Raw genomic sequence first — 27,786 nt, 5'->3', positions numbered from 1 at the left:
GGGTCAAAATGATCACAAGAACGGAGAGCAGAAATCGCAGAACCACACAGGGGACCTAGTGAATGACCTGCAGAGAGCTGGGACCAAAGTAACAAAGCCTACCATCAGTAACACACTACGCCGCCAGGGACTCAAATCCTGCAGTGCCAGACGTGTCCCCCTGCTTAAGCCAGTACATGTCCAGGCCTGTCTGAAGTTTGCTAGAGAGCATTTGGATGATCCAGAAGAAGATTGGGAGAATGTCATATGGTCAGATGAAACCAAAATATAACTTTTTGGTAAAAACTCAACTCGTCGTGTTTGGAAGACAAAGAATGCTGAGTTACATCCAAAGAACACCATACCTACTGTGAAGCATGGGGGTGGAAGCATCATGCTTTGGGGCTTTTCTGCAAAGGGACCAGGACGACTGATCCGTGTAAGAGATTCACAAATATATAATCCCTAATGAAATATGTGTATGAATAGCAAAAAAAAGCCACAGCATGTCAAAGTCAACATACAATACACATTGGGCTCCTGAGTGACACAATGTACCTGGTTCGAATCCAGGCTGTATCACATCCGGCTGTGATTGGGAGTCCCATAGGGCAGCGCACAATTTATCCAGCGTCGGCCGGGGTAGGCCGTCATTGAAAATAAGAATTTGTTCTTAACTGACTTGCCTAGTTAAATGAAGGTTGCACACCACACTGACCAAAACGTTATTTTCTAGCCATTTACGTATGTCCCCATCATACATGTCATGCAGTGAAGTTTCAGCTCTGTCTGTCCGTGGCCTCTTCCTCGGTGGGCGCTGTCACTGTGTCTGTTTCTATCTTGTCCAGCTGTTTATTTATTTATTTCACCTTTATTTAACCAGGTAGGCAAGTTGAGAACAAGTTCTCATTTACAATTGCGACCTGGCCAAGATAAAGCAAAGCAGTTCGACAGATACAACGACACAGAGTTACACATGGAGTAAAACAAACATACAGTCAATAATACAGTATAAACAAGTCTATATACAATGTGAGCAAATGAGGTGAGAAGGGAGGTAAAGGCAAAAAAGGCCATGGTGGCAAAGTAAATACAATATAGCAAGTAAAACACTGGAATGGTAGTTTTGCAATGGAAGAATGTGCAAAGTAGAAATAAAAATAATGGGGTGCAAAGGAGCAAAATAAATAAATAAATTAAATACAGTTGGGAAAGAGGTAGTTGATTGGGCTAAATTATAGGTGGGCTATGTACAGGTGCAGTAATCTGTGAGCTGCTCTGACAGTTGGTGCTTAAAGCTAGTGAGGGAGAAGTGTTTCCAGTTTCAGAGATTATTGTAGTTCGTTCCAGTCATTGGCAGCAGAGAACTGGAAGGAGAGGCGGCCAAAGAAAGAATTGGTTTTGGGGGTGACTAGAGAGATATACCTGCTGGAGTGTGTGCTACAGGTGGGAGATGCTATGGTGACCAGCGAGCTGAGATAAGGGGGGACTTTACCTAGCAGGGTCTTGTAGATGACATGGAGCCAGTGGGTTTGGCGACGAGTATGAAGCGAGGGCCAGCCAACGAGAGCGTACAGGTCGCAATGGTGGGTAGTATATGGGGCTTTGGTGACAAAACGGATTGCACTGTGATAGACTGCATCCAATTTGTTGAGTAGGGTATTGGAGGCTATTTTGCAAATGACATCGCCAAAGTCGAGGATTGGTAGGATGGTCAGATTTACAAGGGTATGTTTGGCAGCATGAGTGAAGGATGCTTTGTTGCGAAATAGGAAGCCAATTCTAGATTTAACTTTGGATTGGAGATGTTTGATATGGGTCTGGAAGGAGAGTTTACAGTCTAACCAGACACCTAAGTATTTGTAGTTGTCCACGTATTCTAAGTCAGAGCCATCCAGAGTAGTGATGTTGGACAGGCGGGTAGGTGCAGGTAGCGATCGGTTGAAGAGCATGCATTTAGTTTTACTTGTATTTAAGAGCAATTGGAGGCCACGGAAGGAGAGTTGTATGGCATTGAAGCTTGCTTGGAGGGTTGCTAACACAGTGTCCAAAGAAGGGCCGGAAGTATACAGAATGGTGTCATCTGCGTAGAGGTGGATCAGAGACTCACCAGCAGCAAGAGCGACCTCATTGATGTATACAGAGAAGAGAGTCGGTCCAGGAATTGAACCCTGTGGCACCCCCATAGAGACTGCCAGAGGTCCGGACAGCAGACCCTCCAATTTGACACACTGAACTCTATCAGAGAAGTAGTTGGTGAACCAGGCGAGGCAATCATTTGAGAAACCAAGGCTTGGATGTAACATTTCATGTAAACCCCGGTTTTCATCTCCATCGAAGTAGCGGTCCTTGTACCTGGCATTGAGCATGGTGGAGACGCTGTAAAGAGGCTCAGAGAGAACTTACTTTTGTATGTTTTAACCCCATGGTCTGTGTTAGCGGTTTTGTTTAGCAGGTGTTTCAATGGCATGACAGAGGGTATCACGTCTGCTGCAGACACAGTTGAGCTTATTTCTCGAGTCAGTTGTTCCAATGGCGCTAGGAGTGTGTTCATGTTTCCAAGTTTCAAACATGTTCTCAAATGCCATTGAAATGGCAGCAGCGGTATGAGAACCAGCACATTCTTGAACATGCAATACAGCTTTCTTCGGTATGAAATCCTCATCGACCCACTGTGCTGTCAGACTCAGCATGCTCATGGGACTGACATCGCTGGTCCAAATGTCAGTTGTGACGCCCATAGCAAGTAGCATAATACATTCTATTATCTTGGCATTAATGGGTTTCGCCTTTGAGTTGTCTCGCTGAAATGTTCTTACTCTTTCAAATGACTGCTAAACTTGAACTTGTTTGGTTGTTGGAAGTGTGGACTTTTGTTCTGTGTAGTGCTGTATTTTTCGTGGCGTCAATACGCCATCTACTTACGTTATATACGTATGCACGTCAGCTTTGATATCGGTTTTGCACATCGACGTTAAAATAGATGATGTCGATGTTGGCCTTTTTAGCTAATTTTGGCCGATTCCAATATGCTCACCGATATATTGTGCATCCCTAGTAACCACCCTGATTAAACTAATCATTCAAAGACTTTGATTATTTGAATCAGCTGTATTGATTGATGGGAACAAAATCCTCCTCCCACATCAGCTGTGTGGACATGAATGGCCACCCCCTTCTTCATGATGCACCTATGAACACATACAGGGAATCACTTGAGATAGGCCTATGTCCGGTTTTGAACTCCACAGAGTAATAATCCATGTACAAGCCACCCCCATCTCCATTCAGGATGAAAAATCCTGTCATCCATGTTTTTATTGAATCACTGGGGAGGGCAGGGTGAGAGGTCCATCTGGGGTTGCAGGGGGGTAAGCCTGACTTATGGAATGCTCTGTCTCACTGCGCTGATGGCAGGAAGCAGGATAAGCATGGGGAAATAGTGCATTCCAGTATCCCGGGCTTACTTACTTTTGAGTTCCGACCAGCCAGCCATTAGTGGCATTAGTGACGCTGTGTTTGTGTGTGCGCGTGCGTGCCAACCAACACAACAACACAGATTTCCCCAGCTGTCCAAACAATGTCAGGCTAGAAGTGCTGAGTGATCAATACTATCATCTGTTAACTAAAAACTGGCCTCTGATCAGTTTTGATGCCTATATGAAGGGACAGAAACAGACACATTGATACGAATGCTTGGCTCTGGTTTTAGGCCGGGGCTGTCAGACTCATGTCATTGTCATTGTGCTACCTTGTCCCGGACCTGTTGTTTTGGGCTCTCTCTCTCTACTGCACCTGCTGTCTCTAACTCTGAATGATTGGCTATGAAAAGCCAACTTACATTTACTCCAGAGGTGCTGACCTGTTGCACCCTCGACAACCATTGTGATTTTTATTATCTGACCCTGCTGGTCATCTATGAACGTTTGAACATCCTGGCCATGTTCTGTTATAATCTCCACCCGGCACAGCCAGAAGAGGACTGGCCACCCCTCAGAGCCTGGTTCCTCTCTAGGTTTCTTCCTAGGTTCTGGCCTTTCTAGGGAGTTTTTCCGAGCCACCGTGCTTCTACATCTGCATTGCTTGCTGTTTGGGGTTTTAGGCTGGGTTTCTGTACAGCACTTTGTGACATCAGCTGATGAAGAAGGGCTTTATAAATAAATGTGATTGATTTGATTGATTCTGAAGCAGCAGTGTGGAATTGATGTGCTTAGTCTGTGGTCCGGTGGCTAAGGCCACAGATACAAACCCTCTCATTTGTTATCATTCCATCCGAGTCGTTAGAGCCAGGGCCATATTCTTTGAGGCAGAACGTTAAAAAAGAAGAAGATTTGCAACGGACAATAAAAATTAACGCTGCTTATAGGAGTCTGGGTAGTTCCATCCTGTTTCAGTATGTTTTCTTCCCTTTGGTGCCTAATGAAAACTGCACTGTTGAATTTTTTGCTGGGTTACCTATGTCTTCGGCTCGGAGTCCGGTCTTCATTGCGTGTTTAGAGCACAATGCACAAAGGCAGGTAGGAAACCACAGACTTGGGAGTGGGAAGAGCCACCATCTATCTATCTCGCCACGAAACCAGCCATCAAGCCTGGCAGTCAGTTACTTGAAGATGTTCATTCAAGCATTTCCTGTGCTCCAGCAGACTTGTAGGAATTTATATAAAACCTGAATTCAACTCCTGCTATCTTCCTCCCCCAGCCAAACACTATAACTTATGTTATCACTGCAGATGTTGTGCTTGAAATTTGTTTTAGTCCAACCCTATTCAAATACACCAAAGACTGCTACACTAAAGTTTGACCTAGCTTGTGTCACTTCCTGTTTGACTCACTTCCTGCCCTCGGGGTGGAACGGGCATGAGTTAGTAGTGAATGGGCCTGAAAGAGAGTGGCTGTGGCGTTAACTCTCTCTCAGCCACAAAACACACACACATACACACACACACAGTCTGTGATGACTCTGCTCTTGTTGTTTCATTCACATTTAGCTGGACTTGTCTCAGCAGTGCAGAACACAATGTTTCACTGCCGCAGGACATTTTATTTTACCTTTATTTAACTAGGCAAGTCAGTTAAGAACAAATTCTTATTTTCAATGACGGCCTAGAATAGTGGGTTAACTGCCGTGTTCAGGGGCAGAACGACATATTTTTTCCTTGTTAGCTCGGGGATTCGATCTTGCAACCTTTCAGTTACTAGTCCAATGCTTTAGCCTCTAGGCTACCTGCCACCCCATTCACCCATTGTTGTCTTAGCTCTCCCGATCAACACCTGTGATTGCTTTATGCCTCTCTCTAATGTCAGTGTGCCTTGTCTACTGCTGTTTCGGTTAGTTCTTATTGTTTTATTTCACTGTAGAGCCCCCAGTCCCGCTCAACATGCCTTAGATAGCTTGTTTGTCCCACTCCCCACACATGCAGAGATCTCACCTGGCTTAACTGGTGCCTCCAGAGATGCAACCTCTCTCATCGTCACTCAATGCCTAAGTTTACCTCCACTGTACTCACATCCTACCTTACCCTTGTCTGTACGTTATGCTCTGAATCTATTCTACCATGCCCAGAAATCTGCTCATCTTATTCTCTGTTCCCAACGCACTACACGACCAGTTCTTATAGCCTTTAGCCGTACCCTTATCCTACTCCTCCTCTGTTCCTCTAGTGATGTAGAGGTTAACCCAGGCCTTGTAGCCCCCAGTACTACACCTATTCCCCAGACGCTCTCATTTGTTGACTTATGTAACCATAAAAGCCTTGGTTTCATGCATGTTTACATCAGAAGCCGCCTCCCTAAATTTGTTTAATTCACTGCTTTAGCACACTCCGCCAACCCTGATGTCCTAGCCGTGTCTGAATCCTGGCTTAGGAAGGCCACCAGAAATGCTGAACTTTCCATCCCCAACTACAACATTTTCCGTCAAGATAGAACTGCCAAAGGGGGCGGAGTTGCAATCTACTGCAGAGAAGCCTGCAGAGTTCTGTCATACTATCCAGCACAAAAACATCATATGGCATACTGCATTAGCGTCGAATAGCCCCCCAATATTAAACTTTTCAGGGAAGTCAAAAACCAATATACAAAGTCAGTTAGGAAAGCAAAGGCTAGCTTTTTCAAAAAGAAATTTGCATCCTGTAGCACTAATTCCAAAACATTTTGGGACACTGTGAAGTCCATGGAGAATAAGAGCACATCCTCCCAGCTACCCACTGCACTCAGGCTAGGAAACATTGTCACCACCTATAAATGTACGATAATTGAGAATTTCATTAAGCATTTTTCTACAGCTGGCCATGCTTTTCACCTGGCTACCCCTACCTCCGGCGACAGCAACTTGCCCAATCCCCCCCACTTCTCCTTCACCCAAATGCAGATAGCTGATGTTCCGAAAGAGCTGCAAAATCTGGACCCCTTACAAATCAGCTGGGCAAGACAATCTGGAACCTCTCTTTCTAAAATTACCCGCTGCAATTGTTGCAACCCCTATTACTAGCCTGTTCGACCTCTCTTTCGTATAGTCTGAGAACCATAAAGATTGGAAAGCTGCCGCGGTCATCCCCCTCTTCAAAGGGGGAGACACTCTAGACCCAAACTGTTACAGACCTATATCCATCCTGCCCTTCCTTTCTAAAGTCTTCGAAAGCCAAGTTAACAAACAGATCACTGACCATTTCGAATCCCACCGTACCTTATACACTATGCAATCTGGTTTCCGAGCTGGTCATGGGTGCACCTCAGCCACGCTCAAGGTCCTAAACGATATTACCACCATCGATAAAAGACAGTACTGCGCAGCCGTCTTCATCAACCTGGCCAAGGCTTTCGACTCTGTCAATCACCGCATTCTTATCGGCAGACTCAATAGCCTTGATTTCTCAAATGACTGCCTCCCCTGGTTCACCAACTACTTCTCAGATAGAGTTCAGTGTGTCAAATTGGAGGGCCTGTTGTCCGGACCTCTGCTATCCTACCGATCCTAACTTTGACGATGTCATTTACAAAATAGCCTCCAACACTCTACTCAGCAAATTGGATGTAGTCTATCACAGTGCCATCCATTTTGTCACCAAAGCCCCATATACTACCCACCACTTTGACTTGTATGCTCTCGTTGGCTGGCCCTCGCTACATATTTGTCGCCAAATCCACTGGCTCCAGGTCATCTATAAGTCTTTGCTTGGTAAAGCCCCGCCTTATCTCAGCTCACTGGTCACCATAGCAACACTGACCCGCGCACCCGCTCCAGCAGGTATATTTCACTGGTCATCCCCAAAGTCAACTCCTACTTTGGCCGCCTTTCCTTCCAGTTCTCTGCTGCCAATGACTGGAACGAATTGCAAAAATCACTGAAGCTGGAGACTCATATCTCCCTCACTAACTTAAAACATCAGCTGTCAGAGCAGCTTACCGATCACTGCACCTTGTGACTGCCCCGAATTTTCTGAACCGTCTCAGTGCAGCTCCTTCCAATAGGGCGCTTTCCCTTTAATTCCCAATTAAATAGCCAGCATCAGCTGCGCAAAAGTGGGGTTGTGATGGAGACGTGACTGAGGATGTGTTCAACCCTCAGTTCCCGAAGCTTCTCTATTCCGTTTGTTTTGTTGCCGTTAAACGTGTGTTTTGTAGCCTAAGAGAGTTTACCCAGGATCGGATCCACTCTTTGCGTCCGTGGACTACACCTCTCCGTGGCCTTTCTCCGCTGGAGATCTATTGGCGGATTGGATTGTCTGACTGACCAACTGACTACAACCTTTTTGTATACGGTATTTCATTTGTTTTGATGTGAGGTATACTGTGATGATTTATGTAGTTAGTTGTAGTTGAGGACTTAGTAAGAGTTGATACGCTTTAAAGTTCTGTGGTAAAATAATTGTTATATTGATGGTATGTTTAATACTGGGTTTACGCTACACTGAATGAACGGACAAACATTGCGTGACAAAAGTCACTTGAGTTCACTGAACTCCTTTACCGGGCTGGACTCTTTTTAGGCCCGAGGTACAGGACATTTCTGGAGGAACCAGAACTCATTGTGATATTATTATATGTGTGTGTGTAATCATTGTTGTTGCTAATACAACCCACGCAAAAAAATATAGTTGTTTTTGAAGTTCTTTCCAATGTTTTAAGGGTTTATGAAAAGTTTATTTCCATCCTGACTTTTACATAAGTCCTTTGTATAGGTGTAGACTTGACAGACCAGATGGGACTCATTCCCACCCAAACTAAAAGGAGAAACCAATGTTTTCTCTGGTAGGCACAACCTACCTGGCACCCCTATAAATAATAACCTCAAGTCAAAACCGTTACAACCTGTACACAGCCCATCTGTAAATAGCACACCTAAGTACCTCATCCCCATATTGTTATTTTTTTGTTGCTCTTTTGCACACCAATATTTATACTTGCACATCATCATCTGCACATCTATCACTCCAGTGTTAATGCTAAATTGTAATTATTTCACCACTATGGCCTATTTATTGCCTTACCTCCCTAATCGTACTACATTTGCACACTATGTATATAGATTTTTCTATTGTGTTATTGACTGTGCATTTGTTTTTCCCATGTGTAAGTCTGTGTTGTTGTTTCTGTCGCACTGCTTTGCTTTATCTTGGCCAGGTCGCAGTTGTCAATGACAACTTGTTCTCAACTGGCCTACCTGGTTAAATAAAGGTGAAATAAAAAATAATAATATCCCTCCCAGCTATTGTTCTGTATGTCTCAATAAGGAAGATAGTGCTCCCATCTTTTCTTGGCGCTCGGCGCAGGCATTTCCTGTTGATTGCTCGGTTCCAACATAAATAGGCAGGCTGCTCAGTCCCACACGGTTAGTCAAAGCAAGTAGCCATCCCATTCACAACAGAACTTGGCTTTGATTAACATTTGGTTAGAAACATTTGTTTGCACTTTATCTTGCAATACACTATTACATGTATTTTCAAATTATATGATAGCAATTGTTATCCAGGCAGTGATATTACCCTTTAAGTACAATTTTACCATAATATGACCTTTAAGTGCCATTTCATAGTTACAGTTACAAAGTTTATAACTGGCTTGTGTACTTGCATTTAGTGCCAGAGATGTCCCGTTTTCACTATGTTGACTAATTTATAAGTAATAAGCAATTGCATCATATTACTGCAATATTAATGTGTAGTAAAGTGCAACCAAACCTGTCATTCAACTTAACCCAAACAATAAAGTATCATGACACTATGCAAGACCCAAGTGCAGAAACAGGAGTTTGCAATTTAAGATGTTTAATAAATCCAAAGGGAATAGGCAAGAGAATGGTCGTGGACAGGCAAAAGGTCATAACCAGATCAGAGTCCAGGAAGTACAGAGTGGCAGGCAGGCTCGGGGTTAGGGCAGGCAGAATGGTCAGGCAGGCTCGGGGTTAGGGACGGCAGAATGGTCAGGCAGGCTCGGGGTTAGGGCAGGCAGAATGGTCAGGCAGGCTTGGGGTTAGGGACGGCAGAATGGTCAGGCAGGCTCAGGGTCAGGCAGGCTCGGGGTTAGGGCAGGCAGAATGGTCAGGCAGGCTCGGGGTTAGGGCAGGCAGAATGGTCAGGCAGGCTCGGGGTTAGGGACGGCAGAATGGTCAGGCAGGCTCGGGGTTAGGGCAGGCAGAATGGTCTGGCAGGCTCGGGGTTAGGGACGGCAGAATGGTCAGTCAGGCTCAGGGTCAGGCAGGCTCGGGGTCAGGCAGGCTCGGGGTTAGGGACGGCAGAATGGTCAGGCAGGCTCAGGGTCAGGCAGGCTCAGGGTCAGGCAGGCTCGGGGTTAGGGCAGGCAGAATGTTCAGGCAGGTGGCTACAGAGTCCAGAACAGGCAAGGTTCAAAGCAGGGAGGACTAGAAAAAGGAGAAAAGGCAAAGCAGGAAAACGGGAAAAAACGCTGGTAGGCATGGACATACAAGACGAACTGGCACAGAGAGACAGGAAACACAGGGATAAATACACTGGGGAAAACACGCGACGCCTGGATGGGCTGGAGACAATAACGAGGACGGGTGAAACAGATCAGGGTGTGACATAAAGGTGATGAAGCTGCTCTTAATGTGTCCGAGCTAGCATGTTTGGACTTGCTTTGGAAGGAATTGAGTAGTACATTTGCTTGTAAAGCCTGAAGAGTCATGGCCACCCCCTGTAAATGTCACAAGCTGAGGATTGTTGATATTGTGCCATGTCTGTGTGGCACGACCACAGGATTACACAACCCACAAGGCTGTGGGCATAATATAGGGCACAGCAGAGAGAGAGAGAGAGAGAGAGAGAGAGAGAGAGAGAAAAGTAGTTTGTAATCAAAAATGGATATGGTGCACACTCCTATTTATTTTTTTTGCTGTGTCATCGGAGGTAATCAGACGATAGCCAATAGTCTTAGACGGCTTCCAACTTTGAAATATTCAAATGTAACCACATGAAATCACAGCAAGTGGGAGGGGATCGATCGTAAAGGTTTGGGAAACACTGAGGTAATTGTCACTCACGGGTGGGTTGATTTGATTTGGATTTAATTAAATAATTTTAAAAAACACTTGTAGAGCCACAACATAATATAAAGGCATGACAATAACACAACCTTTAGCCGCAGATTTCACCGACATCCAAAAGTAGAATCCAACCAATTCAACGTCCAATCCTCTTCCTGACGGGAGGCGGGGAGATTAGGAGACATGTGTTTTTGTGTCCCTGTTTTGGTGCTGAAATGGGACGAGTTAGACCAATCATAGTTAATCTTCTTAAAGTCTTGAACAACTCGTCAGGAAGCAACCTGCTTCTCTCTCTAATGTGTCAAGGTACTTACAGAGAGATTAGCAACTTCACAGACAATGTATTGGGTCATGATCAAAGGCAGAAAGAATAGAAAGAAATTATATAATATTTTGGGAGCTACGATGTCCTCTTGACATTTGTCCCCTATTTTTCAGTAGAGTTGTGTGATGATATGTGTGCTTCATTCTGTCAAATGATTGCCTATACAAGTGTGTGTGTGTGTGTGTGTGTGTGTGTGTGTGTGTGTGTGTGTGTGTGTGTGTGTGTGTGTGTGTGTGTGTGTGTGTGTGTGTGTGTGTGTGTGTGTGTGTGTGTGTGTGTGTGTGTATTCTGACCATACGTAAGCTTAATACAGTCAGTGGCAGTTAGTGTCACTTATGATGAGGGAGGACAATATTTTTTTTCATGAGCATGGCCTTATTTCTATTATAGCATGTTGGATTACTGTCATTCATATTCCATTCACCCAGTTCAATGTAATATCGTAGTTTAGTCTACTACATGATACACACATGTTCCCTATACCCATGATGAGGTTGCTACAACCTAGCCTATGAAGGAACGTTTACAACGTAAGTGCACACAGGTCGAGGGAAACATTTGAGATGACAGACTGTGACATATTCAATACCGCCTTGCACACTCTTGCCTGCATCTAGCTCATCTAGGATGTAATCATTAGTTTTATTGGACAAATTCAGGTATTTTATACCAGTTTCGTTTACTAACGTTTAAGAAGTTTTTTCAACGGAATCAGCGGAATTAATACACCCCTGATCATAGCAGCCATGTTGTATCCATTCTAGCTTCTATGCACCCTCCTCCTCTCACCTTTTTCCTTTGTTTATGGACTTCAATGACGTCTGTATGTGACCAGGCGAAAAAACCTTTCCAACTCACCACATTTTTAGATTTATTCTCTTATCCTTTGTTTGGGTGGACAACATGTCAGTTCAAGCTGCAAGAGCTCTGATAGGTTGGAGGATGTCCTCCGGAAGTTGTCATAATTACTGTGTAAGTCTATGGAAGGGGGTAAGAACCATGAGCCTCCTAGGTTTGTATTGAAGTCAATATACCAAGAGGAGGACGGAAGCTCCGGCTACACCATGGTGCTACCCTACAGTGCTGTTGAGGCTACTGTAGACCTTCATTGCAAAACAGTGTGTTTTAATCAATTATCTGGTGACATAGTTTTATCCAAAAAGGATACCTTTTTCTATGTTTTACCATTTTTATTTTTATGAAATTCGCTGAGGAGAATGGTCCTCCCCTTCCTCCTCTGAGGAGCCTCCACTGAATATGATATATTCTAACTCTGTTCTACTTCTCCTTGAGACTCCCTTGGGGTGCAGAGAAGATTCAGCAAACACAATCCGAGCTGCTTTTTCAGCCAATCACAACCCTCCTCCCCACATCCTTCCAGTATTATCAGCCAATCAGAAACCTCCTCCCCATGTCCTTCCATTATTGTCAGCCTATCACATCCTCTCCACTGCCTTCCAGTATCATCAGCCAATCACAAACCTCCTCACGTCCTTCCATTATTTATAGCACCCCCCTCTAGTAATATGACATATGGGCACAATGTATGAATGGGCCACATAAAGACTCCCTTTGTGTGTGTGTGTGTGTGTGTGTGCGCATGCACGTGCATTTGTGTTCTGTTTTATAAAGCTTGCATGGATATGTCTGTGTGTACGTGGGTGACAGTTCACTTCAATCAGCCCCTTGTGTTCTGACTGCTCTGAATGCCCTTTCTCTTTTCTATACATCTGTGCTGCGACTCGGGGGGAAATACAGTAGTAAGGAGCAATTCTGCCACTGTCCTTTCGATAGTCATGGGGTGTTTTTCATGAATATGTGTGTGTGTGGGTGCGGGTTGGTGTGTGTGTATGCATATTGGGGCGGCAGGGTAGCCTAGTTAGAGCGTTGGACTAGTAACCGGAAGGTTGCAAGTTCAAACCCCCGAGCTGACAATGTACAAATCTATCGTTCTGCCCCTGAACAGGCAGTTAACCCACTGTTCCTAGGCCTGACTTGCCTAGTGACTTGCTTAGTTAAATAAAGGTAAAATAACAAAATATGAGTGCGTGTATGTGTGGTAGTATGTGTTTGCATAAGGTCAGGGATATCACTCATTCACTGAGCCAAGTGCTGGGGGAAATACTACATTGAAAAGAACCACATAATGCATTGTAAAATTAAATACTATAGGACTCCATTAATGGCTTCATACAAGTCCGTATTTTCAAAAACACATTACTTTATCCGTGTGTATTGGGTTTTATGGTAGTGTTACTGTCTCTGTGCAGCCATACTGCATTTACATTATCTTTCATGAAGTTGTAATGCCATTAACATTTTCCAAATAGGAAGGCTAGATGTGTTGTTACTGTTAAGAAAAGGTGAGAGTACAATATAATAGCATAAGAAAGGGTAGATAAGACTAAAGTGCAGTATATTGCAGAACTAAGATGGTTCGATACAGAACCTTGCGGTACACTTCAGTCTGAAAGGGTTCAATACAGCAGCTTTTCTCAATTCATTATTTCTCTTAGTCACATATGCCACACACACACACACACACACACACACACACACACACACACACACACACACACACACACACACACACTGTAATTAAGTCACAGCTTTTAGTTTTCCCATTAACCCAAACGTTTCCCCGGGGACAGAGACACTATCAATACCCGGGATAAGCCTTTATGTCTGGCTTTCTTTCTGCCCTGAATGCCACAACTTATCCCCAGTTAACAACCTTATGCCTTTAATAACTGATCCGGGATCAGTTTGACCTACCTTAATGTCAACCATTATTAGTAGTTCTGCCAATAACAACTGATGTGGGATCACCTCTCCCTACCCTAATATTAACCTTTGTCAGTTGTTCTGACTCAAACTTCTACTACAGTGGACTAAATCAGGGTCACACAGTGTTTCTTGGTAGTCTTAAACAAATTTATTTTGAAACAAAAGTATATACCTCACACACGTGGTTATGGGCTTAACAAAAAGAAGACACCTGTAACATGTGTGATAAAGAGATTAAATGTATTCAGTTAAGTTTGCATCCCAATTTTACACTTTATATACATCACAGAAGACTGAAATAAAACAAAACAGTTTGACACAGAAACACCGGATTTGTATTGTTTATTAATTATGAAATAATGAAAAATATTAATAACATTCCACCCATGAGGCCACTAGGTCATTTTGACTGCAGGAAAGGGCTAAAACTGCTGATGCGGGGTCAGCATTGGCCTCAATCTCAGGCCTCCAAGTTTAAATATATATTTTTAAATACATTAAATAGAAATATAGGACAAAACACACATCATGACAAGAGAGACAACACTACATAAAGAGAGACCTAAGACAACAACATAGCATGGCAACAACACATGCCAACACAGCATGGTAGCAACACAACATGACAACAACATGGTAGCACCACAACATGGCAGCAGCACAACATGGTAGCATCACAAAACATGGTACAAACATTATTGGTGAGTCACTGTCTCTCACTGTTGTGCAACATGCACCAGGTGATCTAGTTACAGTATGGAATTCAGAAATAAATGTTTGCCAGCTAGACATCTTAGAACTATTAAGTTAACTGTCTAAAATATACTAAATACTCTGCAGTTTTGCATTTGGTTTGCTAATTTAGTAACTAGTTGTCTAACTAAGTGGTTAGCTTCTTCCAAAATCAATCTTCGCTTTCCGGAAACAGCAGAGAATCCCCTCCTGGATCAAGAGCCTTTCTGTCTAATATAAAATTTTGAGCATTCAGCCATCTGTGAGTAGCATTTTTTTGTTATTTGTAAAACTTTATTAGCTGGGATGTTAATCCTGAAAATTGTTTAGGTCATTGTTTAGGTCATGTAAACTGGTCATATCTGTGTACCCGTCGCAAGACCCACTGGTTGATGCTTATTTATAAAACCCTCTTAGGCCTCACTCCCCCCCTATCTGAGATATCTACTGCAGCCCTCATCCTCCACATATAACACCTGTTCTGCCAGTCACATTCTGTTAAAGGCCTCGAAAGCACACACGTTCCTGGGTCGCTCGACTTTTCAGTTTACTGCAGCTAACAACTGGATCGAGCTGCAACAAACACTAAAACTGGACAATTTTATCTCAATCTCTTCATTCAAAGACTCAATCATGGACACTCTTACTGACAGTTCTGGAGGCTTTGCGTGATGTATTTATGTCTCTGCCTTCTTTCCCTTTGTGCTGTTGTCTGTGCCCAATAATATTTGTACCATGTTTTGTGCTACTACCATGTTGTGTTGCTACCATGTTGTTGTCCTGTTGTGTTGCTGCCTTGCTATGTTGTTGTCTTAGGTCTCTCTTCGTGTAGTGTTGTCTCTCTTGTCGGTGTGTGTTTTGTCCTATAGTTATATTTTATTTTTAATCCCAGCCCCGGTCCCCGCAAGAGGCCTTTTGGTAGGCCGTCATTGTAAATAAGAATTTGTTCTTAACTGACTTGCCTAGTTAAATAGAGGGTTAAATAAAATACAAAAGAAATAGGTCAGAGACTGCGGAAAATGTTTGCAATGCGCTCGTTAGCATTTAGTTTGCATTCTCTATGGCCGTCTCTAAACCTTCAGATTACAAATGCCTAGTGGGATTTGAAAATAGCGTCCCTTGTGTTCAGTGCTGGTATTACCAAATGTGGCACAAGGTCGGTATGAAGGTATGACAATCTGGATTACGCCCAAGCCTATTGTAGTGCTCCACCAGCTGCCATGTTAATAGTCCCAAGGGTATTAATCATTATTTTGACAGATGCAACATGTGTTCCCTGTAGCTGATTGCTTAACATTTGCGCATAATCCGTCATTTTACCTCAACACGTTTCCCCTCATCTCCAGGGAATTGGGGTTTGAGAGCACATGTTCTTCCTGTCATGCTAATGAAACACAATTCGTCGGAGGTGCAGTTTACCGTTACACTCCCTCTGTTTGTCTTTGGGTGCTGTCAAGCAAAGTGGACCTAATGGTGTTATGAGAAAAATGGGTTTGGCATGAATACATTTTTTCTTTATTTTAGTAGGTAGTTCAGCTTTTTATTACTATGGAATACTGAAGTATAATTACACGCATTTCATAACATGCTGACCACACCGGACGCGTCGCAAAATACATTTAGAAATCCAAGTTATTCAATTATTGCACCCACACTGCTCGCGTGCGCCAACGAGCGTCTGCGACGCCAAGGGCTAAAATAGAACTCATTCCTATTTCTGACGCAGATCGCGCTGAAAGTCCTACCTCTCACATCTCCTCATTGGTTTATAGAAGCAGGTACCCAGGTGCATCTCCTCATTGGTTATACCCACGTGGGTGATTGAAAGACGAACTGTTGTGCCGGTAGTCGTGGTAATACAATGAAAGTTTAGATGGATCACCATATAAAATAAACGATGAAAAGGCCTGGTAGGAGGAGAGATGACTAGAAACGATTTGGTTGGTCATTTTATGTGTGGATTAATTGTCGGAGTAGAGGTCCTTGTGCATTTCAGGTAAAATAACAACTCAATGTTTATATCCCAGGACAAATTAGCTAGCAACAGCAAACTAGCTAAATAGGACAAATTAACGTTAGCTAGCAAGTGCAAGCTAACTAGCTAAATTGCCATACATGTTTAATGCTTTTCGACCTGTCCCCAAATTAATGCGTGTCGTGATCGCGTTTGGTGTGGGGGGGGGCAAAATTAATTTTTGCACGATAGCGCACGCGCGCAGCCGGTTTGGGTTCTGTGTTAGTGTCAAAGGCTTTTATTTACAATTACATGAAGTTGATGCAAAGAGTAAATATTTGCAGTGTTGACCCTAATCTTTCAAGACCTCTGCAATCCGCCCTGGCATGCTGTCAATTCACTTCTGGGCCATCCTGACTGATGGCAGCCCATTCTTGCATAATCAATGCTTAGAGTTTGTCAGAATTTGTGGGGTTTTGTTTGTCCACCCGCCTCTTGAGGATTGACCACAAGTTCTCAATAGGATTAAGGTCTGGGCGGTTTCCTGGCCATGGACCCAAAATATTGATATTTTGTTCCCCGAGCCACTTAGTTATCACTTTTGCCTTATGGCAAGGTGGTCCATCATGCTGGAAAAGGTGTTGTTCGTCACCAAACTGTTCCTAGATGGTTGGGAGAAGTTGCTCTCGGAGGATGTGTTGGTACCATTCTTTATTCATGGCTGTGTTCTTAGGCAAAATAGTGAGTTAGCCCACTCTCTTGGCTGAGAAGCAACCCCACACATGAGTGGTCTCAGGATGCTTTACTGTTGGCATGAGACAGAACTGATGGTAGCACTCACCTTATCTTCTCCGGACAAGCTTTTTTCCAGATGCCCCAAACAATCGGAAAGGGGATTCATCAGAGAAAATGACCTTACCCCAGTCCTCAGCAGTCCAATCCCTGTACCTTTTGCAGAGTATCAGTCTGCCCCTGATGTTTTTCCTGGAGAGAAGTGGCTTCTTTGCTGCCCTTCTTGACACCAGGCCATTCTCTAAAAGTCTTCGCCTCACTGTGCGTGCAGATGCACTCACACCTGCCTGCTGCCATTCCTGAGCAAGCTCTGTACTGGTCGTGCCCCGATCCCGCAGCTGAATCAACTTTAGGAGACGGTCCTGGCACTTGCTGGAATTTCTTGGGCGCCCTGAAGCCTTCTTCACAACATTTGAACCGCTCTCCTTGAAGTTCATGATGATCAGATAAATGGTTGATTTAGGTGCAATCTTATATATCAAATCAAATTTATTTATATAGCCCTTCTTACATCAGCTGATATATCAAAGTGATGTACAGAAACCCAGCCTAAAATCCCAAACAGCAAGAAATGCAGGTGTAGAAGCACGGTGGCTAGGAAAAACTCCCTAGAAAGGCCAGAACCTAGGAAGAAACCTAGAGAGGAACCAGGCTATGAGGGGTGGCCAGTCCTCTTCTGGCTGTGCCGGGCGGAGATTACAACAGAACATGGCCAAGATGTTCAAATTTTCATAAATTACTAAGCATGGTTAAAATGTAATGATCACAGTAGTTGTTGAGGGTGCAACAAGTCAGCACCTCAGGAGTAAATATCAGTTGGCAATATCCTTGCCTGTGTAGCCCTTTTTGTGCAAACAATGATGACAGCACGTATTTCCTTGTAGGTAACCATGGTTGACAGAGGAGGAACAATGATTCCATGCACCACCCTCATTTTTAAGCTTCCAGTCTGTTATTCAAACTCAATCAGCATGACAGAGTGATTTCCAGCCTTGTCCTCTTCAACACTGACATCTTTGTTAACGAGAGAATCACTGACATGATGTCAGCTGGTCCTTTTGTGTCAGGGCTGAAATGCAGTGGAATTTTTTGGGGGGATTCAGTTAAATTGCATGGTAAAGAGGGACTTTGCAATTCATCCGATCACTCTTCATAACATTATGGACTATATGCAAATTGACATTATACAAACTGAGGCAGCAGACTTTGTGAAAATTACTATTTGTGTCATTCTCAAAACATTTGGCCACGACTGTGTATGGATATATAAAATATATCTATATATATATATTAATTCGTAAAAATCCAATAACTTCACAGATCTTCATTGTAAAGGGTTTAAACACTGTTTCCCATGCTTGTTCAATGAACCATAAACAATTAATTAACATGCACCTATGGAACGGTCGTTAAGACACTAACAGCTTACAGATGGTAGACAATTAAGGTCACAGTTATGTAAACTTAGGACACAAAAGAGACCATTCTACTGACTCTGAAAAACACCTAAAGAAAGATGCCCAGGGTCCCTGCTCATCTGCGTGAATGTGCCTTAGGCATGCTGCAAGGAGGCATGAGGACTGCAGATGTGGCCACGGCAATAAATTGCAATGTTCGTACTGTGAGACGCCTAAGACCGTGCTACAGGGAAACAGGATGGACAGCTGAAGATCCTCGCAGTGGCAGACCACGTGTAACAACACCTGCACATGATCGGTACATCCGAACATTACACCTGCGGGACAGGTACAGGATGGCAATAACAACTGCCCGAGTTACACCAGGAACGCACAATCCCTCGATCAGTGCTGACAGTCTGCAATAGGCTGAGAGAGGCTAGACTGAGGGCTTGTAGGCCTGTTGTAAGGCAGGTCCTCACCAGACATCACCGGCATCAACGTTGCCTATGGACACAAACCCACCGTCGCTGGACCAGACAGGACTGGCAAAAAGTCCTCTTCACTGATGAATCGCGGTTTTGTCTCACCCGTGGTGATGGTCAGTTTCGCGTTTATCGTCAAAGAAATTAGCATTACACCGAGGCCTGTACTGGAGCGGGATCGATTTGGAGTTGAAGGGTCCATCATGGGTGGTGTGTCACAGCATCATCGGACTGAGCTTGTTGTCATTGCAGGCAATCTCAATGCTGTGCGTGACAGGGAAGACATCCTCCTCCCGTATGTGGTACCCTTCCTACAGGCTCATCCTGACATGACCCTCCAGCATGACAATGCCACCAGCCATACTACTCATTCTGTGCGTGATTTCCTGCAAGACAGGAATGTCAGTGTTCTGCCATGTCCAGCGAAGAGCCCGGATCTCAATCCCATTGAGCACGTCTGGGACCTAATGGATCGGAGGGTGAGGGCTAGGGCCATTCCCCCGATAAATGTTTGGGAACTTGCAGGTGACTTGGTGGAAGAGTGGGGTAACATCTCACAGCAAGAACTGGCAAATCTGGTGCAGTCCATGAGGAGGAGATGCACTGCAGTACTTAATGCAGATGGTAGCCACACCAGATACTGACTTTTACTTTTGATTTTGACCCCCTCCCCCCTTTGTTCAGGGACACATTATTCCATTTGTGTTTGTCACATGTCTGTTGAACTTGTTCAGTTTATATATCAGTTGTTGAATCTTGTTATGTTCATACAAATATTTACACATGTTAAGTTTGCTGAAAATAAACGCAGTTGACAGTGAGGGGCCGTTTCTTTTTTTTTTTGCTGAGTTTATATATAAATACAGTTGAAGTCAGAAGTTTACATACACTTAGGTTGGAGTCATTAAAACTCTTTTTTTTCAACCACTCTCAAGACATCAGTCAGGAAGTTAAAGCTTGGTTGCAAATGGGTCTTCCAAATGGAAAATGACCCCAAGCATACTTCCAAAGTTGTGGCAAAATGGCTTAAGGACAACAAAGTCAAGGTATTGGAGTGGCCATCACAAAGACCTGACCTCAATCCCATAGAACATTTGTGGGCAGAACTGAAAAAGCAGGCGCGAGCAAGGAGGCCTCCTGCGATGATCTACGGTCCGGAGGTCCCGGCAACGATCTCTGGACCGGAGACGCCACCAAAGTGGGGGGAGCCTAAAGCGGGGCGGGGTCTGCGTTCCGCACCGGAGCCCCCACCGAGAGTAGATGCCCACCCGGACCGGGGGGGGGGGTCCTTATTTATTCTCTGTTTGGTTAGGTCAGGGTGTGACTCAGGTGGGAGAGTCTACGTTTTCTATTTCTTTGTTGTTTTGTTGTGTGGTTCCCAATCAGAGGCAGCTGTCTATCGTTGTCTCTGATTGGGGATCATATACTGTATACGTTGTCATTTTCCATTTGGGTTTTGTGGGGAGTCGTTTTCCGTTTAGTATCTGTGCCTGACGGAACTGTTCACTTTCGTTTGTATTCGTTATTTTTGTTTGAGTGATTCTTGACAGTAAAGATCATGAACACTTTGCACGCTGCACTTTGGTCCACTCTTCCTTACGACGACGAGCATTACATTAAAATACTTTGCTTCTTCTTTAAAAATATTGTTTAGTGAATCATCATTGACTCCATAATTTGCAACAAATCAAATCATTTGCAAGTAAATCATTTTTGGTAGCATTTTTATGTCGAAGATAGAAAAAATCATTTGATGCATTTATTCCATCAAGTTCGCTTTCTTGTATAATATATTGCCCTTGATCTGTCTTGAATGTGTTCCTCCATTTCTTTTTTCTATGGTACTGTGATAGTTTTAGTGTACTGGCCTCTGTGTTGGAATGTCCAGACATTTCAATCTCCCTCCCCCAACCCTCTCTTTTCATCTCTGTTCATCGAGGCCCCCTCCCCCTGTCTCTCGCTCTCTCTGCCTCTGTCCTTCTGATGAATGGCCGGTACAGAATGCTTTCAATCAGGTGGTCTGGCTTTGTGCTGAGTTAGCGCAAAGTTTTCTCCATGACTGCATCCGAACATTCCAGCCCCTTTGTGTCCATGTGTGTTTGTGTGCATCTCTTTGAGTGCATTTGTGTATTTGTGTTTGTATGCTCTGCCTGTGAGCGCGTGCATGTCTCTTGTTGTGTGTGTGTGCTGTCAGTGCTGGATGTTGGCCTGTTTGTGTTTGCCTGTCAACTACACTCCAGACGAGTCCAAATTCTCAAAGACAGAGACTGTGACCCCAACTTCCCCTCGGTTGTGTGTGTGTGTGGTGGGGGGGATAGGGGTCAGAGGATGTGTGTTTTTTGGTGTAAGTCTTTTTTTTGCGTGTGTATGTGTTTCTGAGTAAGTGTCTGTGTGCATGGAAAATTGGAAAGTGAATGTTTTTCTACTCTGCTGACCAAGGTTGCCACCCCGTCACAGAGAGTGTGAGAGAGAGTGAAAAGGGGAAAGAAAACACATTCATTCAACCCCAGCTCTACTTTCTCCTCCAAATGCACTAGATTGGAAGAATAGGAGCTGTCTCTAGCTTCCTGTATGACTCATACTCTGGCAATGCAGTACTTCGATAGAGTCTACATCCCAAATGGCACCTTATTCCCTATTTAGTGCACTACTTTTGCCCAGGGCCCATAGTGCACTTTAGAGAATAGGCTGCCATTTCGGGCGCACTTACAGTCTGAGGGGAAAACGAAGAGCTCAGGGCCACTGTGAGATTTTAATGAAGCTCACAGCAGCACTCCTATTCAGAGCTGAACTGACAATATAATATCCGTTTTGTTTCCTACTTTTTTTGTCATGTTTTCATGTGGCTGCCTACGTACATTGGTTTCATGGTCTCCTGACAAAGACCTATTGCAGTTTTGAAATGTTGTAATAATTAAAAAGATATCTCGTCGGAGCATGCAGATGGTGTGCAGATGTTTTTTTAATTTTCTACCTTGTTTTCATACATTTGAGGTTCAATGGTTCACTGCCTCCCGTTGGTTTGTGTTGTGTTAATGTTGCTAGACTCACAAGCAGTGTCTTTTATATTTCCTTATGGAAATAAGCTGAACTGACAATACAATGATTATTTGATTAGTTCCATCAATCCAGTAGCTTTTTAACCAATAATCAACAATCTGGCACGAGCGCCTATGTCTATTGGATAAATAAAGTTTTGCCAGTACCCACTTTTAATAAAACCTTATGAAGATTTATTAGCAATATATACATTCAAAATCCTAAGCATTATAGGCATTTTTTATCATTTAGAAATTCAAGATATGGATTCATAACCATTTATTAATGAACAGTACTATATTGTATTAAGCCTATGTAAGCCTACGATCCAATAGCATATCTTCTCCTTGAGCTCTTAGATTAATGATAGATAACTAATTCGGTCTCTATACAGGGTTTGATACTGCGACCAAAACAGTCGCATTTGCGACCGTTTTACTTGGCATTGCTACACACATTTTTAAATGATCGCAAGGGTGCCAGAGCTTCAAATGGACCTGGCCACGTTAGTTTTCGTTTCACAGTTTGCTTTTTTATTTTTGATTACCATGATTTATTCAAACAGTAATGTGCAATTTACCAAACATATAACAACTTTCTGAAGAGGAAACAGCATGGGAATGCCCCTGTCTGTGTGTGTGCAGTGCGTGTAGGGCCTATGTCTACCACTTTGTGTAGTCTTTAGTGATGCTAATGATAGCCTAACCGTGGTCGAGGAGATGGAAATATAAGTAAAAGGTCACTACAAAGTAGCCTATTCCTACCTGGCAGAACCATTATTATTTGCATCAATCCAGTGGCCATTTGTTTTGAAAACAGTGCTTGAGGTGTCACTACAGGCACCTTGATTCGAATCCAGGCTGTATCACAACCGTCCATGATTGGGAGTCCCATAGGGCGGTGCACAATTGGTCCGGCTTCGTCCGGGTTTGGCTGGTGTAGGCCGGCATTGTAAATAAGAATTTGTTCTTAACCTCTCAACAGCCAGTGAAACTGCAGGGCGCCAAATTCAAAACAACAGAAATCCCATAATTAAAATTCCTCAAACATAGAAGTATTTTACACCATTTTAAAGATAAAATTCTCGTTAATCCAACCACAGTGTCCGATTTCAAAAACGCTTTTTGGCGAAAGCAGAACATATCGTTATGTTAGGTCAGAGCTAAGTCACAGAAAGCATTCAGCCATTTTCCAACCAAATAGTGGAATCACAAAAATCGGAGTGTTACGTTCAGTAGTTCCAAAACATCTGGTGATTTTTGCAGAGAGCCACATCAAGTTACAGAAATGCTCATAATAAATGTTGATGAAAATACAAGAATTATGCACAGAATTATAGATACACTTCTCCTTAATGCAACCGCTGTGTCAGATTATTTTTTTTTATTACCAAAAAAGCATAATCTGAGTACGGCGCTCAGACGACAAAATCAAGCCAAACAGATTTCTGCCATGTTAAGAGTCAACAGATGTCAGAATATCATGATAAATAGTCCCTTACCTTTGATGATCTTCATCAGAATGCACTCCCAGGTCCACAATAAATGCTTGTTCTGTTCGATAATGTCCATCATTTATTTCAAAATAGCTCCTTTTGTTGGCGCGTTCAGTACACAATCTAAACTCACCAAGCATGTTCACTAGTTTCAGACGAAAAGTCAAAAAGCAGTTCCGTTACAGTCCGTAGCAACATGTCAAACAATGTTTAGAATCAATCTTTTGGGTGTTTTTAACATAAATCTTCATTAATGTTCCAACCGGACAATTCCTTTGTCTGTAGAAATGACCTTTCACGTGAGCGTGCCAGACCGAGGCTGTGGCCTTGGCCTTGCCTAGTTAAATAAAAGTTCAATAAAAATGTAATAAAATGCTACACTTCCCCTAAAGTAAATTGAATTAAATTGCCAAAATGATTTACCCTAATTAGCCTACTCCTGTCTATACAAAAACAAATAAAATCATTCAAAATAGGCTACTTGACCAGTACGCATGATTTGGCCAGATGATAATTGGCTTCTAAAACAAAAGCTGTGGATTGTTTAAATCGCATTTACTAAAGTCGAAATAGCCCGTCATTTGAGCAGTGTGTACGGCAAATACCCTGGTTTTAATGTCTATGCAAATACCACATAGATTGTTGAGTTGTGACTGTCAGTGAAAAGTAGAGATGCCCAGCCAGGCGTATCGCAATATTTTATCATAGTTGGGAAAGCAAATGGCTATTCTGCCCTACCAAGCAAAAAGGCAGTAACTGCTCATAGCGCGGAACTGAGAAAAATGTTTTTTTATTTACCTTGGTTTCACTGTAACTTTATGCAGTTGCTGCTAACATGACCTTTTCTCCAAAACACAATACAATAGAGGCAGGATACTTGTTCACATGATTAAGCATGTATTTAATGTAGCAAAAATGACATGAGCTAATTTCCAACCAATGAAAAGACTCATCTGTCGTTGAAAGTTATCAACATTCTTAACTTAAATGTTTGAACTGTATAGCCTATCTTATTGGCACCAGCGGAGAGCATTGGTGTGTGTAGATTCACTCTTTATCATTGTTGTGCCAGTTTTTGGACAATCATTTCCTCCTCCAGGTTAAATGGATGTCATGTTGTAGGCATTCTTTTCTTCCCTTCTCGTAGGCCTATTATATGGATGTCGTTTTTATTTATATTTTTGTCAGTGTCAGCAGAGTAGGCTACACTGTCATTTTTGTCATATTAATAAATATTCTGCCAATGTCTCCAATCATATAAAGTATAGTAGAATTGCATGAAATGTATTTATAAAAGGCCAAGGAACGTATCTGATGTACATTTGAAGTCAGAAGTATAGGTACACTTAGGTTGGAGTCATTAAAACCCGTTTTTCAACCTTTCCACACATTTCTTGTTAACAAACTATAGTTTTGGGAAGTTGGTTAGGACATCAACTTTGTGCATGACACAAGTCATTTTTCCAAAAATTGTTTACAGACAGATTATTTCACTTGTAATTCACTGTATCACAATTCCAGTGGGTCAGAAGTTTACATGCACTAAGTTGACTGTGCCTTTAAACAGCTTGGAAAATTCCAGAAAATTATGTCATGGCTTTAGAAGGCTAATTGACATCATTGGAGTAAATTGGAGGTGTACCTGTGGATGTATTTCAAGGCCTACCTGTAAACTCAGTGCCTCTTTGCTTAACATCATGGGAAAATCAAAAGAAATCAGCCAAGAACTCAGAAAAAATTGCGTTGTCCTCCACAAGTCTGGTTTATCATTGGGAGCAATTTCCAAACGCATGAAGGTACCACGTTCATCAGTACAAACAATAGTATGCAAGTATAAACACCATGGGACCACACAGCCGTCATACTGCTCAGGATGGAGACGAGTTCTGTCTCCTAGAGACACCATTGGTGCGGAAAGTGCAAATCAATCCCAGAACAGCAGCAAAGGACCTTGCAAAGATGCCAGAGGAAACAGGTCATTAAGTATCTATATCCACAGTAAAATGAGTCCTAAATCGATGTAACCTGAAAGGCCGCTCAGCAAGGAAGAAGCCACTGCTCCAAAACCGCAATAAAAAAGACAGACTATGGTTTGCAACTGCACATGGGGACACGCCCAATTTTTCAGTTTTTGATTTGTTAAAAAAGTTTGAAATATCCAATAAATGTCGTTCCACTTCATGATTGTGTCCCACTTGTTGTTGATTCTTCACAAAAAAAATACAGTTTTATATCTTTATGTTTGAAGCCTGAAATGTGGCAAAAGGTCGCAAAGTTCAAGGGGGCCGAATACTTTCACAAGGCACTGTATATATATATATATATACACACTAGGTTGGGTGATGTGGCCAAAATATCATATCACAGTATTCTTCTCAGTATTTGACAGCATTGGATGTTTCTTAATAATAAAAGTTAAAAATATTCTTTATGGCTTGTGGATGACCCTAGGATGGCAACAAATTAATTCTAAGTGGTTTTAATGGGCTTTCTCCATTCTAATTGCTTTACTGTTCAATGGAACTTCAACCAAAAATAATAGGACAAAACTGACACTGAAGTAGTCCTATTTGTTGCGTTGGAATTGCATAGGAATCAAAATTATTTGTTACATTCCAGAATTCACTTCCAGCATTTTAATTCATTGCTTAATTTAATTTCCTGTACTAATTTGTTATCATTTAAATACTGTGTCACATTTCTTTTGTCTTAGTATGTCTCTATTTCGTCAACTTTTATTGACAGAATAACTATTTTCCTCTGACTGTGTTGTCGGCTTCAATTGCAGTTCTTACTTTCTCCACTATGGGGTAGTCGGACATTTTCAGGGGTCTCTATTTTGCAAGCTTTCCCTCTCGAAGTTGTTGACTTGTTGTGTTAGAAGTTTAGATAGACTTGTTGTGTTAGAAGCTAGAAGTTTTCAGTTGTTTGCAGTTTCTTACTGGCGATTGACTGGTCATTACTGAATGATTTAATGTCATAAATCAAACATTAAAATACTGTTATAGAAGGTAAAGTAAAAATCCAAACCAGTCCATGAATGATTACCGGTGTATAGTTTTTTACGGTTTACCGCCTAGCCCTAACACACACACACAAACACACACACAGTGAATACAGTATGCCTAGTCTGAATAGGATTATGCCCACAGACATTATGTCTATGATGCTTCTCATCTCACGTAGTGGGCTGAGTACCTTTTGTTCAACACTGGTGTTTTTCTATCCTTTTGAAACACATGATCCTTCCTCACGACAGCAACTCTTGAGAGGGATGAAGCGGTGCATCAAGATAATATGTGATTATCGTGAAAAATACAAAACGGTTTTTGTTATGATAGGCAGTCATGACTTCATTTCATTATTACTGCCAATTTGTTTTGTGTGTGTAATAATGAAATATGTATGTATTCATCATTTCTTTGACGTCTTTCTCAATTTCCAAGTTATCATAACACAAGGGTTGTCAAATATGAATCTATACCTTGTTATATTCTCGCTCAGCTGTACATTTATTATGCATGACTTCGTCTTTTTCTTCCTTCAGCTCTATTATTTATTTTACAGTATGTGTACTTTTTGCATTTGCTTTGAAAGTACTATGCGTGTTGCCATTCGTACCAGTAAAGAAGACTTCCTTTGAATTGATTTGTTCAAACATCGCTATATGTTCCATTGAAGACCCTAATGGAATATGCCTACAATAGCTTTGTTTACCTGCTATCAGTTCACCACGGTATCATATATGACGATGTTTGTGTATCATTGTGCGTGTTTGAAATGATCTAAATTAATGAAACGAAACTAAATCCCTTCCCTGTCTCCCCTGTTGACCACAGATTGTGCAGCCTGACCCTCAAGAAACTGATTGTCCTCAAAGAACTGGACCGAGAGCTTAGCTCTGTGGTGATAGCTGTCAAAATACAGGTGAGTCCAGTTTAAGAAGATTATGACGATTTAAGTAATGTGCTTCGGATTGTATTAGTATCAAATGGGGTGTCCATAAAAACACAGGAACTTGGATTGCTGTTGACCGTTGATGTCTTGTGTTATGGGATGGTTTGGTAACAACTGTTTGCATCAATTGGCTGATACTTTGTTCTGAAATTAACAGAAAAATCCAAGGACTATATCAAGGTCAATACTACTCGTCAATTTACTCAAATATGGCAATAACTAACAAAGCTAATGGCCAACAAAAGCTCATGATCAACATTGGAAGTGTTTTTCACTTCTCTGTGGTCCTCCTTACCAGCTATTTCTATAATCATTGCACATATTCTCTACATTCTTTATTTCA

The 27,786-nt window shown here is 42.5% G+C and overlaps 1 protein-coding gene across 2 annotated transcripts in view; it reads left to right on the top strand.

Moving 5' to 3' along the window:
- The window catches only part of LOC118389124 (phosphofurin acidic cluster sorting protein 2-like), a 97,186-nt gene that overhangs the window by 20,002 nt on the left and 49,398 nt on the right, over nucleotides 1–27,786 (top strand). For both annotated transcript variants that reach the window (XM_035778905.2, XM_035778904.2), the window contains exon 2: nucleotides 27,326–27,413. In XM_035778905.2, the coding sequence (XP_035634798.1) occupies nucleotides 27,326–27,413 (88 nt within the window). The remainder of the gene's footprint in view (nucleotides 1–27,325; nucleotides 27,414–27,786) is intronic.

Source organism: Oncorhynchus keta, chromosome 10 (genome assembly GCF_023373465.1).
Source record: "Oncorhynchus keta strain PuntledgeMale-10-30-2019 chromosome 10, Oket_V2, whole genome shotgun sequence".
NCBI classification, from domain to species: domain Eukaryota; kingdom Metazoa; phylum Chordata; class Actinopteri; order Salmoniformes; family Salmonidae; genus Oncorhynchus; species Oncorhynchus keta.
Note: the sequence above shows the minus strand (reverse complement) of the source record. Positions and strands in the feature narration are given on the sequence as shown.